Here is a 13,724-nt window from a genome sequence, read left to right as displayed (position 1 = left end):
TGTAACATGTTTATATATATATATATATATATATATATATATATATAATTTATTTTACTTATTTTACTGCAATAATGTTGCCTGTAATGTACTTTGTCTTCTCATTGTCTGCAACTGTTTTCCTGTTTGTTGCAGAACTGGTCAACGCTTCCAGACTGAATGACTCCATCTTGGTTACTTGCCACTATCCACCAGACCTCAACGACATGATTGTGTGGAATGTATCTGAAGTAAATTGTTCTGCTTCTGTTTTGACAACCTCCTCAGCACTGGTTTTTCACCAAATTGTTTTGCCAGCTCTATTTGTAGTGTTAGGTGAGTGTATTCATACTGTTGAGACTGATCAGGTTATGGTTGTGTCAACAGCCTTTTGTTTGCAGCAGCTTGAAGCAATTAAAAATGCTAGTGTAAAACACAATCAACTGCAGGTAAAATAAAACCATTGAGTTCTAAATTTTCTTGGAAACGGCTTAAACTGATTGCAAAATGTATGTTGCAGTTGCAGTTGCCTATTGATATTTGCCAAAAGTCCATCAACACAGGCACTGGCAGAACTTGACAAATCAATCAAGTTTATTTTTCTGTTCAGTAGATTATAGTTCTGAGGGCATTTCAAAAGTTAGAAGAGAACAGAGCAGCTATTTTAAATACAAGCTTTCTCTGAAATGTTCCTGTTTGGTGTGGTATGGATGTCAAACCGTACTAGATAGCATTTGCACATGTCATTAAGTACCTTGAACTTCTGCTTGCTGCAAATTGTAAAGTGTTCTAGGATTGGCCTTAAAGGTGGTCAGCAAAGATGAAAGCCTCCCCTGTTTGTCCTTTTTTTCATTTTAAAATAATTGCATACAATTTGTCAACTGTGTAGTTACTACATAGTATAGAATTGTATTTCACCATAACTGATGCTGGAGATTTTTTGCAAATTGTATCTTTTATTCCAAAAACATATTATTTATTTTGTTGCAGCGATATTTTTGTTCATTTTGTTGATCTTCCTTGCTTGGAAGAAAAACCAAGATCAAAAGCAAGTACAACCAGATAAAAGGACAACAGGAGAGCAGGAAGCTATAGACATGAGGACAACAGTTACTTCTGCAGGCTTGGTGTTAGTGAGAAGCGGTGTGTTCAGCAGGATGGCATTCAGAAACCCACCAGTACAGAAGAGGGCGACATTGGGAAGAGCTAAATCAGCATCAGCCATTCTTATTCAAGGCTGTTTCAGTCAAGTAAAGGCAAAGGAAGATGTGCAAAAACTAACATCTGGATTTTCACCAAGGAGGGATTTTTCCACAGTGAAAAAAAATGTTAGTGGTCAAGATGAATTCTCTGAAGGCAGTATGGAGTTATGGTATTACAATAAATTGCAAAGTGGCAGTTTTAACTGGTCATCAACAGCAGAAACTTTGCTGTTCCATGAAGCGCCTATTGGTGTTGTCAAGCATTCTGTCAATGTACATTCATCACCTTCTGAAATTGCAGCTACCAAGACTGCAGTAGTAGGGCTAAGAGCAGCAGAGCATGAAGACCACTCTCCCACATCTTCCATAATCCCAGACATTCAAGAACCATTGGTCTATCTATGTGTGAGAACTCCCCCTGAAGAATCTTTAGTGGCCAGTTCTATCAGAAAAGAAACAAATAATATTTTGCCAAAGCCACGAACCTTAAAAAGGACTTTCACGTGGCCAAATGAACGCATTCAGTGTAAGCAGAATGCCAGTGATTCATATGTAAACTTTTTAAAAACTTTAAATATTTCTCCCAGAGCAGGTCAACTACAATTTGCAAGTTGCAAAACCAATAAAGGGCAACCACACATAAGATGTGATAGCCACAAGACCACCCATTTTACAGGCAAAGATAAAATTGTTTTAATAGATGACTCAAAAATTGTTAGACTAGGTAGACAGACAGAAAAGAAAAACAATGCAGAACCCAAGAATAGAGATGGACAACAGTACACCTTCTCACCCAGTAAATGCAGCCAGAGGTCAAGCCGCATTGGCAAACCAGCACCTGGAAACAAAGTTATCAGTCTGGATTGTGGAGTTCAGAGGGAGGATATTAACAGCCAAGAGTCAGAAGCACAGTCTGATTTAAGGAGGACACCGGATGATGATAAATTGCTGGAGAACAATGAGTATCACTTTATTGATCTCTTACATGAAGTAGTAGAAAATCATGGGCGCTGGACACGTGAACGATGGAGACAAACACATCAGAGAGGTTCAAGTCGACCTTCTCCACCCTCCTAAAAGGAATAGTTTACAATTCTCCATTCTGCAGTAACATCAAGAAGTCTATCTCTCCCAGACATTCTCTCACGATTTAGTCTTGAATAGGTGTTTTTTCATTCAATCTGGTTTTCCATTTTTGTCATAAGCATAACACCAAATATTTAAAATGACCCTGGATAGAAAGTATTTATTAGAGCTGAACTTAATCCTTTACATTCATTTTTTGTTAAGTTGTACTGTTAGAAACTCCAGCAAGTTGGATTTTGATTACTCTCCTTCCTGGCTGAAAGATGTCTAGCATCATCCAGTCCTTTCCTCCCTAGCCGTACTGTCCCTGGTCCACTCTCTTTTTGTTGGATTTCAATTATTTTAAATGATGACACTCTGAATCCTCCCAAGAGCCAGCCCATAGCTTGCATCATAGCTGAAGACTGTTGAAAAAATTACTAAGGCAGGATTCTGTGATCTTTTGGGAAGCTTTCCACAGCACCCTCCCACCAGCCATGGTTTGTCTGCAACATTATTTACCCACCAGAATTACCAGACCTGGTCAGACTGCCAAAGTTGTTACTAAATTAAATTATGATGAAGAGTCCTCCCACTTCTTTGAATGCTATATTATATTATGAGTATAATTATTAGGCCTGTATTATGACTTTGTAGGTGGGCCAGTGACTGAGCTAAAATGCAGCAGATGTACAACATGTGGGGGTTTAATTCATCCCTTGCAAAATTAGTTGGTATTGACTGCCACTAACCTGTTAACTGCATCTTCAAGAATAATCACAAGTCAAATATTTTATTGCAATTTTTTTTTCAGGTGAGTAACTTATTAAACTTTACATATTTCTGACAGTGGTTATTACCAACCAAATAGCTGATATAGCTATTTACAGCTCAGACCCACATAAAAGTTACTGTAACACACATTTTTTTGACAAAACTTGATGCTAGTAATGGAATAATTAGACACTTACATAGCAGCTTTATGTGTATTGAACAAAGTAGCCACATATTCATGCTGATTCTTTCCCACTTCTGAATTCACTACCAATGGGCACATTAGAACGATGAAGCAACAGAAGAAGGGTGGCCTGGTCTGTTGAATCATGTTTTGTTTAAAAACCAATTATGGGATCACTATGGGAAGAAGGTAGACCAGCAGAAATAGTCTGACTTAAAGGATTTACTGCTTAAGTCTTGGTGTCAGATACCACATATCAGCTTGACTAATGGAGCCCATGTCTTTATGCGTGAGAGCTGTTTTGACAGCTCAAGAGTAAACAATATCGGGCAGGAGGTTCTATGTTTTGTCCCATCAATGTATTTTGCTTCTTTACTATTTTTAATGTTGTTAAAAGTTTTGTATATTCCACTTTATTTTATTGTAATCTGGTATATGAGTACTAAGCTTCAAGGATGTTTTATTGCATTTTTTAGGGATCAGCAAACACATTCTGAGTGTCTTCATAATGATAAGAAAAATTGTATTTCTTTAAATGGGAAGCAGCATTAAGATTTCTATTTAAAAAAAAAAAATTCCCTGGTGGAAATCTTCCAAGTCTATGTGTTTCAATAACAATAATTGATTCCCACCTGGAAATGTTTGAAGGAATGTCAGACTCCCTGTTTTTAAATATAGCCTCAACAGTAATATTAGCTTCACTTTTGCATCAATATAAGCAGTGAATTGATATTGTTTGAGTTGTGTTTTTGTATATGTGATTTTTTTAAAGTAGTAATTCTTCATAAGTACTACATGCGGTGTATGTTTTTATGCATGCATTAGGAAAAAAGTACATATTTATATTTAATATTTACATTTATATTGAAGTTTTTATGTAGTTGCTACCAAATTGTGCTTTAACATATGATGTATAACACAAATAAAGACAATATTTAAGTAATGTAATGTTGTAACTATCTTCTATGTAACATGGTAATGGGATACAAGTAACACACCACAGAGTTAATGCCAAAAGAAGATTTACTACCGTGTTTCCCCGAAAATAAGACCTACCCCGAAAGTAAGCCCTAGCATGCTAATCATGCAAGGGTGAAATATAAGCCCTCCCCCAAAAGTAAGCCCTATTGGCTTCTTCGGAGGGTGTGGTCACGTGGTACACGGAGGGATACCAAGAGGAAGGAGGGAGCAGAGAGAGAGAGAGAGAGAGAGCAGGAGATTTCAAAAGCACTGGAGCAAGGGGTGAAGAAATCGCAGGGTTAATTAACCTACAGTACTCTGGTGTGACACTAGCACTAAGAGGTTGGTGGATTCTCTTTTCAAAAGGTCCTTGCTGGTATTTTATTCATTAGCAGCAATGCATATTTATTAATTGATTTTTTTTTTTTTGCTTCTACTCAGATTTAACATGTAACTCTATGAGTCACATGTTCATTGTCAGCACATTTTCTTGTTATGTTGCACTTGTTTGCTTATGAAGCTGTGTTTTTTTTTCATTACTCATTTATGTCAATTCTTATTCATGACTTCTTGTATATAACAGAAGAAATCTGTGATTTTGACAGGTCACAGGTAACACAGAGGTATCTTTCTATAGTAATATTGGTTGCAGGTTTTGGTAAATACAGATTTTTGTACATGAATAAATATAGATTTTTTGTGAGAAAAATAATACATCCCCTGAAAATAAGCCCTAATGAGATTTTTAGAGGTAAAATAAATATAAGACACTGTCTTATTTTCGGGGAAACACGGTATTAAAGAATGACTGTATTCAAAATTTTTACTTCAAGGTTATTTTTGGAAAGTTAAACAGAAATTCTGGCCTACCAGTAAAAGCAGCTTGTAAACTATTAGGATATAAGGGATGTTTTATAGTTAGGTTTCCCTTTTCTTATAGAGAAATACTTTGTCTTTAGCCAACCCCTAAAAACTGAATAATGAAAAGAAACAAATTGCCCAAGCTGGGTTTTTTGGTGGCTAGATATTTTACCAAGGTTGTGAAAACAAATAAACAAAGTAAGTTAAAATAGAAATGATTTCAAATTATTACTGGCTTCCTCAGGGGAGTATGAGACGGATGAACTAACAGAATAAACACATATAATATCTGAACATATATACATATATGACAATAAGGAGTCATGTGTGCTTAATGTCACAGATGTATTTATGTTTACATATTATATGTATTTATTTCTATTAGTTTACCCGTCTCATACTCCCTTGAGGAAGCCGGTTAGACGAAACACGTCAGGAAAAGAGACAAAAGGATCCGTTGCCTTCCAAGTAACTGATCCTTCCTGTCTAAAGAATAGGATCACCTTTACTTTAATAGAGGTTCTTGTGTAGTTACTTAACCCCCTCCCCCCCCACCCGAATGCATATGATACGTAAAGAGGGGGCAAATAATCTGAAATAATTTGTATTTAAACTCACTTTGTTTATTTGTTTTCACAACCTTGTTAATATATCTTGCCACCCAAAAACCCTGCTTGATTTTGTTTTTTTTTTTTTTTGTTTTTTTCATTATTCAGCTTGTAACCTCTTTTTGCTCTACAGTTGTTCTAGCTGTTCCAATGTCATTACAATTCACATCTACAAATACTCAGAGCTTTAGGAGTATGTGTCTTAAAGCCTGTTCTGTGTAACTTTTTCTGTTTCTCCTTCCTTTAATCAGCAATCACGTTCAAATTTTCAATGCATGTTTGAATTAGATTGGTAGCTGTGTAACACACCTTAGTACTGGTAATTTTACATGTGGCTTTATAGAAACATATTTTCTTTTAAGTTTAAATGCACCTGTGAGAACCTGTCACAAAATAAATGTAAATGCTTATATAGTTAGATGCTTTATTGGAAAGTATTGTTGCACCTATAAAAAATTACTTTGATATGAAATTGTATTATACGTCAGGATGATCAGTACAATTCGTCAGGGTTTATTTCCCAATAAGGTTGGCTTTTTTTTTTTTTTTAAATCATGCAGCTTACATATTAGCCAAGTTGATGAACCTCTCTCAGCCCTTTTGATTGATTTTGTTGTGCCTCTGTGGTTGATTATCCTCTTACATTTTTGCTTCTTACACAGGTGGTCTATTCTTTTCCCTAAGCATGTGGATGATCATCTGTTTCTTAAGAAGTCAATGTAAGAACAGAGTGACAAATATGTCTGACTCTAAGAGTAATTTACATCAATCCATGGAAAAGGAGGAAGACCTTGTGATCTCCCAAGACAACCACAACCAAGTCCTCGAAGACCGTTTAAGGGATACAGCAGGGAACAGTATAGTTGGCCTTTTACATGAGCTTAATTTAAACAGAGAAGATAAAAATCCCAGGAGCTTTTCAGAACAAAGTCTTCAACCTTTTCAGTGTAGAAACCATAAAATAGAAAATAAATTTAATGGGTTTGTGAATTCCGAACTCAGAGCTGATAAATCTAAAGTTGAAGGAATTTCCAAATGTTTAAAGTCTCCAATTTTGCTCCCATGTCCCAATACGATTTCCAGAGGCTCACATTTGAAGACTGAGGATCCTATATGGTTAATGACTACAGATGACCACCCAGATGTAAAAGTACCTTCCATTGAGAATTCTGACACAAAAGAATTAAACTGTGAATCTACTTGTCCAACAACCACAAAAGTCCATTCAGGTACAACGATTCTGAGCAAAGACCCTGCTCACCTGGAAGCACAAGCATTAAATTATGACATGACAGGAGTCTGGAGCATAAATACTGAAACTTTATTGCCTACAAATAAATGCTACAGCCCTGAGGTGAAATTGAACACTAATGCTGAGGTCGAGCAGAAACCATCTCGGAAATCTCCGGAGTATTTAAATCAAGAAACAGGTAAGTTTTCAAAAAGATAAATTGCTTGGTATGAAATTGTTAGAGTATCTATGTTTGAGTGTGATACCCTTGATTTGGTAACTGTTGCTTAAAGTAAATCACAATTTGTGTTACAAAAATGAATAAAACATATATAGATTTAAAAAAAAACAATTAAAATTACCTTTTTATTTTAATTTGCAGACACACCAATTTTATTTTACATCCCACCAATACCAATATAACAACCTATTCCCCTCCTATGTCAGTGCTATATCTTCAACAGTTTTCTTGACCTTTTTATAATGGGGTAACCCTTAAAATGAATTTCAGGTCTTCAGGGAACCGCTGCTATAATTTATATTATATCCACAGCTTACCGTATATTACTCTGGTGGTCAGAGGGATAAATGCCTTTTACACTGCTGGCCAATGAGAAGAATATCACAGAAATATAATTGGTGTAGGCTTATTTGACTTGCAAGATTCATGTAGACATATAGCACATTATTTTTGTAACACAAATCATTAATGAGAAATATGCAGACAGTTCTGACATCAGAGAAAATAAGTTACAGTTTGTGCTAGTGGGCCTGCCATATAGTCTTTGGAGTGCAGTTATGACTTCAAAGTTTTTTTTATAGTATTGCCATCTTTTAACATAGCATCATCACCATTTACATCCATAGTACACAAGAATGCTTTCAGAAAGCTGTGATTGGCTTACTTTTTTTTCTAAATTCTGTACTAAGATGCAATATAAATTTTAGACATCTCTTGCAACCAGATTTTCATTTTTGTTGAGCTTCTTCTAAAGATTGTCTTCGTGGGGAAGGCAGACACAGCTAACTCTCTCATCCAGAAATCAGTTTAAAAAAGAACATGGTAAACAAATTGTTATATCCTCAGAACTAAAAAATGAGCAAACAGTTTGCCTAAATCCTTAGTGTATATAAATCACCTCAACAAAAGTCAGTTAAACATTGCAAATTAAAGGTACACTAAAAAACCTTATTTGAAACCAAATGTAAAAGCCTACCATGCTGTTTTTGTTCTGTTGTAGACCAAGTAAGATACTTTGAAACACACATTGAACTGATGGAAACAATGATAAATGAAGCCCACATTTTAAATGGTGCAATTAAGGACCATATTTCATCTCAAGAAAATGATAGCCAGCCTACCAAATTAGAAATCGCAAAGACACTTGGCAAGAAATCAAAAACCTGGAGCTCAATTTATGATTTAGAAAACCATTCAGTAAATTTTCATCTGACAGCTGAACTGGACCCCAAACGACCTATTGATGTGAGTAAAGGGAGTACAATAAAGACAGAAGGATCAGATGAAAGCTATTTTAGTAAAGAACTACAAGAAGAATTATCAACCATCACTGGTGAAGTCAACAATACACAAAAAAAATATATGTCATCAGGTGATCGCAGCCAATGGAAATACTCCAACCACTTTTCTGACCATTTGGACATTGCTGATGAACAACCTGGATCTTCAATTGTTAGAGAAAAGCAAAAGGTCAACAAAAAGCTACACCAATCTTTGCATCATCCCCAGATGTTGGGAGAGAGGTTGTGGAAATATCACAGAAATTGTTGTGATGAGTATCAACCATGTCAAACTGCATGTAAAGTTTTAAAACAAATAAAAGCATTAGAAAAGACAGAGCTTGTGCAGAAAACCAAGCAAAGCCCCCCTTCTGACGAAGAACTTTTTAAAGGTAATGGGAAAATTGCTATCAATCTCTTTGTCAGACTTTCACAGAGGAAGTCTTGCAGTAAAGCTCAGATGCCTCCCTGGAAATAGCCCAGTTGAATGGTAAAGGTTACATTTTTGATAATAAATATGTATTGATTATAAGTTACAGTAAAGTATTTACCTTTACAGTTTTGTGATTGTTGCAAAACTCTCCCCTGCTTTGCTTTATGTTACTTGTGGTGTTCTTGGCTTACATATCATTTCTGGTTAAACTATGAAATATAACCTTTCTTGCCATTGAGGAATTTTTACATAGCTTGCAATATTTTGCTTTCTTATACTTTATTCTTGACAGTGTCTCCATTTCTCAGTCAGAATGAGGTAACTTTTACAGTGATTTTGGACAGCAATGGCTTTAGTGCTTAGTGCGTGCCATTTACGTGATTTGTATTAGTTGAAACTAATGCCCTGCTCCCCCTGGTTCGGAGCACTTCAGGTCACATGGTACCAGAGATGTAAACATTTAGACATGTCTGACAAGTATCAATTAAATTGCAACCAGCTGTAAATTTTCAACACATGTTAAAAAATGGAGCCCTATTTGGCTGTGCAGAAAAACACCTGTCCTATTGATTTTTTTGTTCTACACATTTTCCTGAGAAACTTCCCCTGGCTGCAGCCAATTTGTTAACAAAGCAAGGCTAATTATGTTCAGTGTTTTTCTGGAATTTTGTTTCTAAACTTCTGTGTTTGGCTGTAACATCTGCATAGACTGATTAGGCATATAAATACCTTTATCCTTTAGATAACTGAAAGGAAAACAAACACTTAATTAATATGATACATTGTTTTTAAAATATTTCTATTACTTTTTCTTTTTCAGAAAAACTATCACTGCCTTTGTTGCCCTCCACATTGTTGGAAGATCACACATTGGCAAACCCAGTTTTTTTCCCCAAGATGACTTGTACCAGTTTACCTAATCTAAGTCAATATGGCAACCACCAGATTTGTGCTTCTCAAGATGTTATATCCTCAAAAAGCCCAATCCAAGCATCTTTTAATATGGACTTAGATCTCCCAGGTATCTGTGATGCACATGGTGAGCGCTTGAAAACTATGCCTCCTTCTAATATAAACCTACCTGTTCTTAAGGATCAAACAGAGACCCTTGTCAGAAGTGAGAATGAGCTGAGTAAAGTATCATATAATGATCTAGCTTTACCTATTAATAATGCCCAAATAGCAGATGATGAAGCTAGAAAAACACAGGACAAGTCAGGTAGTAATTTAGCTCCAGAAATCATTAATATTCAAACAGATACCATAAGATTTAACAATTTTAATAATTTTTCAGCCAGCCAAGTAGAATTACCTACTATTTCTGAGCCATTGTTGGGTGTAGCAGTTCAAAAGACTAGTTTGGGAAATATCAAGACAAACAATTCATATTTATCAGTGGTTGGTTTCCACAAAATTGATGTTGTGAAAAGTCTACCATCTATAAAAATACTAGATGAAGATAATGCCAGAGACAGACAACAATCTGGTAAACCAGAAATATCAAAAACCAAAATAACCATAACTGAGCCTGGAAGAAAACTATTTTTAGAAAATCAAGGCTTTGAATTAAAAACACAAAAATCCCAAATTCAAACTAAACCAGATGCAGATGGTCTGCATATATCTGCTGATGAGGTAAACCAATTGGCAGCCATGAGTTCATCACTTTCAAATTCCTTGGTTGGAGTGATTCCCAATCATGGAGAAGTAACAAGTAGAGAAAATAAATCTTTACATCCCCAGGAGTGTCCCAACCCTTTTAAGGTTTCAAGTACAAGTCTCGATACCCAGACCCTTCTTACAACTTCTGTTTCCTATTCAAACTCCTTTCAAGATGGTGAAGAAGTTTCAGATTGGCCAAAAGTTGCATATCTAATAAAACATTCAAGTACCATTAGCCTGTCCTCAAATTTTGATATCCTAAATCATCAATTAGTTACCCATTCTAACCCTAAACATGATCATTTGTATGATGTTTCTAATAAGTCAAACACAGAACTCAGCAATGACAAGATGACATATAAGAGAGAGGTAATAATGAACAAGCAGTCTTGTGATATAGCTGACCATAAGAATATGGTAGTGGAAGGACTGTCATTTAACTGTGCTTTTCTCCAACAAAATAATATGAAAACTGAAGAGATAAAAAGTTTAATTGGTATGGAAAATGAAACCTTTTATACTGAAGATGGAAGTCAGCATTGTGGAAATCTCATTGATGAGGAGGCAACACTAAGAATCCATAATACACAAGGCACAGTTAGAGATCAAGTCGATATGAATTTACATTTTTTTAAATATGCTGAACAGGCACATATTCAAATGGAGAATTCAGAAAGAATGAAAGTCACAAGTCATAATTTAGACTCACATATCAATAATGGTGGCACAGTTATTTATAAAAGCAATGAAGACAACAAACAAACTTCTAATGTAGATTTAGTAGTTAATAGTAGAGCAGACATTCAAACAAGAAGTGAAGAACCTTGTAGAAGCCAGACTGGAGAGGTAGAAAATATAAAGGAACAAACCGTGATTCACAAAGGTGATCATCTAAAGTCACATTTCAATAATAGACATTTGAAAGAGTACAAGAGACAAGAATACCTTTCAAAGGATTTTACTTGCCCTCCAGATGCAAAAATCCAAACAAGTAAAGATGAAGATCCCCTATCACAGACTAAGATACTTAACAACAAAACCTGTAGTGATTTAACCACATCAGATATTACAGATGAAAGAATAGATTTTAGCATAAATAGCAAGCTTAGTATAGAGGATGGAAATCATGTTGCTGAAAATGTGAAAGACGTTTCAAACATATTTCAGGATATTTTAGGTGCAGATTCAATATCTGCAAGTGAAGAGATATGTGCCCTAGCGGGAAGCAAAAGAAAAAGCATCCTGGGTCCTGAGATATTACCTAATGATTTAAAAATAAATTATGAAAGTGATGATTCAAGAGAAAGTAACTACAACCTGAAGGAAAACTACTGTAATTATGATGAGTCTGTTGATGACTTGAGAAAAGCACCAGTAGATGTTCCGAACTGTATACCTGTCTGTAATTCAGATGTGACATTCAATACCGGACAAGCAAATAGTGTGGATAGTATGGATATATTACTGTGCAACACTGAAACAACCTTGAAAACCAATCAACAGCCTTTAGACCAGCATAAAAATCCAAAAACACACAGCAAACAAATGTGGAGTAACCAAAAATGTAAAACAAATTCATCATTGAAGACCGCAACAGCCAGTGATAAATTTTACCTTAAGGATTATTTATCAAATAGAATTTATAGAAGGCCTTTTAACTCTGTATTCACATTTTCAACTAAGACAAGTACAGAAGAAGGTGAAGGGATAGGGAAGGCAACCTTAGAAGGGGAACCTTCAGCCAACAACTCTGTCACAGCCAAGCCTCTCCTTTTGTTGTCTGATGGGTATACTGAAACTAAGAAATTGGAAGCTGTTGAATATCTGACCTACTTATATTCTAGAAGTCCAAAGCCAAAGGCAAATGTCAGTGACATAGATGATATCAGTGTCCTAGCAAACCTAAATTTCTGTAAAGTTGCTTTGCCAGAAGAGTTTGCAAAACAAAAAATGTCTGCAGATGTAGAAGAGTATGAACACCCTAATGTAGAACCAGCTGACCCAGGACGTGTATATGTACCTCCAAGTAAGGAGGAATTAAAGGCTGATGATGAATTGGCAGTTCTGCATGTTATGTATAATTTAAAGAAAAGTCTAGAGTTGTCTCACAATAAAGACACAGAGACAGATTGAAAAAACAGTGACAAATAAGTAAGCAAGGCAACCAAGTAAGCAACAAACCAATTCAAGCCTCAATCTAGCTAACAGTTTTTGGGCTGACTATTGTAAGCACCCTTTGTTAGTGCTATGATTAATCTCTGTAACTAGTCTTCATCAAAATGTGGAGATAAAAAGGTGTGTGAAATTTAATATTCTAAATACTACAATAAAAGGTATGTTTTTAACTATAGTCATTGTTTATTAAAATTATTATGCATTTAATTTATTCCCATACAAGCAGGCAGTTTAAGGAGGATACTTTATTACAATTCTTATCAAATACACCTTTAAAAACAAGTTTTCAAAAAACAAGTTACATTGTCAAACATCACAATGTAAAGGATAAATCTATGGCAATAACATTGTCACTATAAATGTGCTGGTATCCACAGATGGTGATGTGTTTCACAATATTTATTAATTTCTTCAGACTGACTCCACCCTTTTTGTTAGCACTGAACATATCCATTCAGTTTGTATCAAACACAGGATATAGGTAATAGACATCCCTTGGGACCAGCAATTCACCTTTCAAGATGTAATGCAAACGCCATCTCAATGCAGGGACACAACCCCAATACCATCTCTACAGAGGACAGAGACACACTGCCTCTCTGTTCTGGGGTTACAGCATCCTGGCTGGACGCCAGAACAGAGAAACCTGAGAGGCAGAGGCCTCTCTCCTGCGCATGCAGGCAGTTCTGATGCTGGGTGTGCCTGTGTTTCCAGGCTTTATCAATTCCGTCCAATCCGCTGGACAATCAGAAAATAACCTCTTGACCAGCCCTGGCTATTTAGCTAGCTCACACACTGCACTCGTGTGCACGGTGTTCGTGCAACGTGTCTCCATTGTGCCAAGCCCTTAGTTCTCTTGCGCTAGTTCCTGTTCACCTGGTGCTTAGTTCAGTGTTTCTCTGTCCAGCTCCTGCGTTAACCCCTCGCTGTCCAGTCTTTTGGTTCCCAGCCAAATTCCCTGTGCTGTTCCCGTCTGTCTGTGGATATCCCTGAATCACCTGTACCTGTTGCTTCCAGTGTCTCCTGTGTTCCCTGTACCTGCAGTGGCCCCTTTGTCACAAGTGTCTGT

General features: G+C 36.0%; 1 protein-coding gene across 5 annotated transcripts in view; it reads left to right on the top strand.

Annotated features, from left to right (window-relative positions):
* Positions 1-12,818, top strand: part of LOC140343715 (uncharacterized) — a 15,897-nt gene extending 3,079 nt beyond the window's left edge. The window contains exons 3-6 of one of the 5 annotated variants that reach the window (XM_072430572.1): positions 136-315; positions 6,296-7,063; positions 8,106-8,875; positions 9,639-9,770. In XM_072430572.1, coding sequence (XP_072286673.1) covers positions 136-315; positions 6,296-7,063; positions 8,106-8,863 — 1,706 coding nt within the window. In that variant the 3' untranslated portion in view covers positions 8,864-8,875; positions 9,639-9,770. Of the gene's footprint in view, positions 1-135; positions 316-969; positions 4,139-6,295; positions 7,064-8,105 lie in introns of those variants that run through there. The other 4 variants (XR_011923400.1, XM_072430571.1, XM_072430573.1 and 1 more) reach the window with 4 other exon arrangements.
* Positions 12,819-13,724: the final 906 nt, after the last annotated feature.

Source organism: Pyxicephalus adspersus, chromosome Z (assembly GCF_032062135.1).
Source record: "Pyxicephalus adspersus chromosome Z, UCB_Pads_2.0, whole genome shotgun sequence".
Taxonomy (NCBI): domain Eukaryota; kingdom Metazoa; phylum Chordata; class Amphibia; order Anura; family Pyxicephalidae; genus Pyxicephalus; species Pyxicephalus adspersus.
The sequence above is the reverse complement of the archived record's forward strand: the minus strand, read 5'-3'. Positions and strand labels throughout refer to the sequence as shown.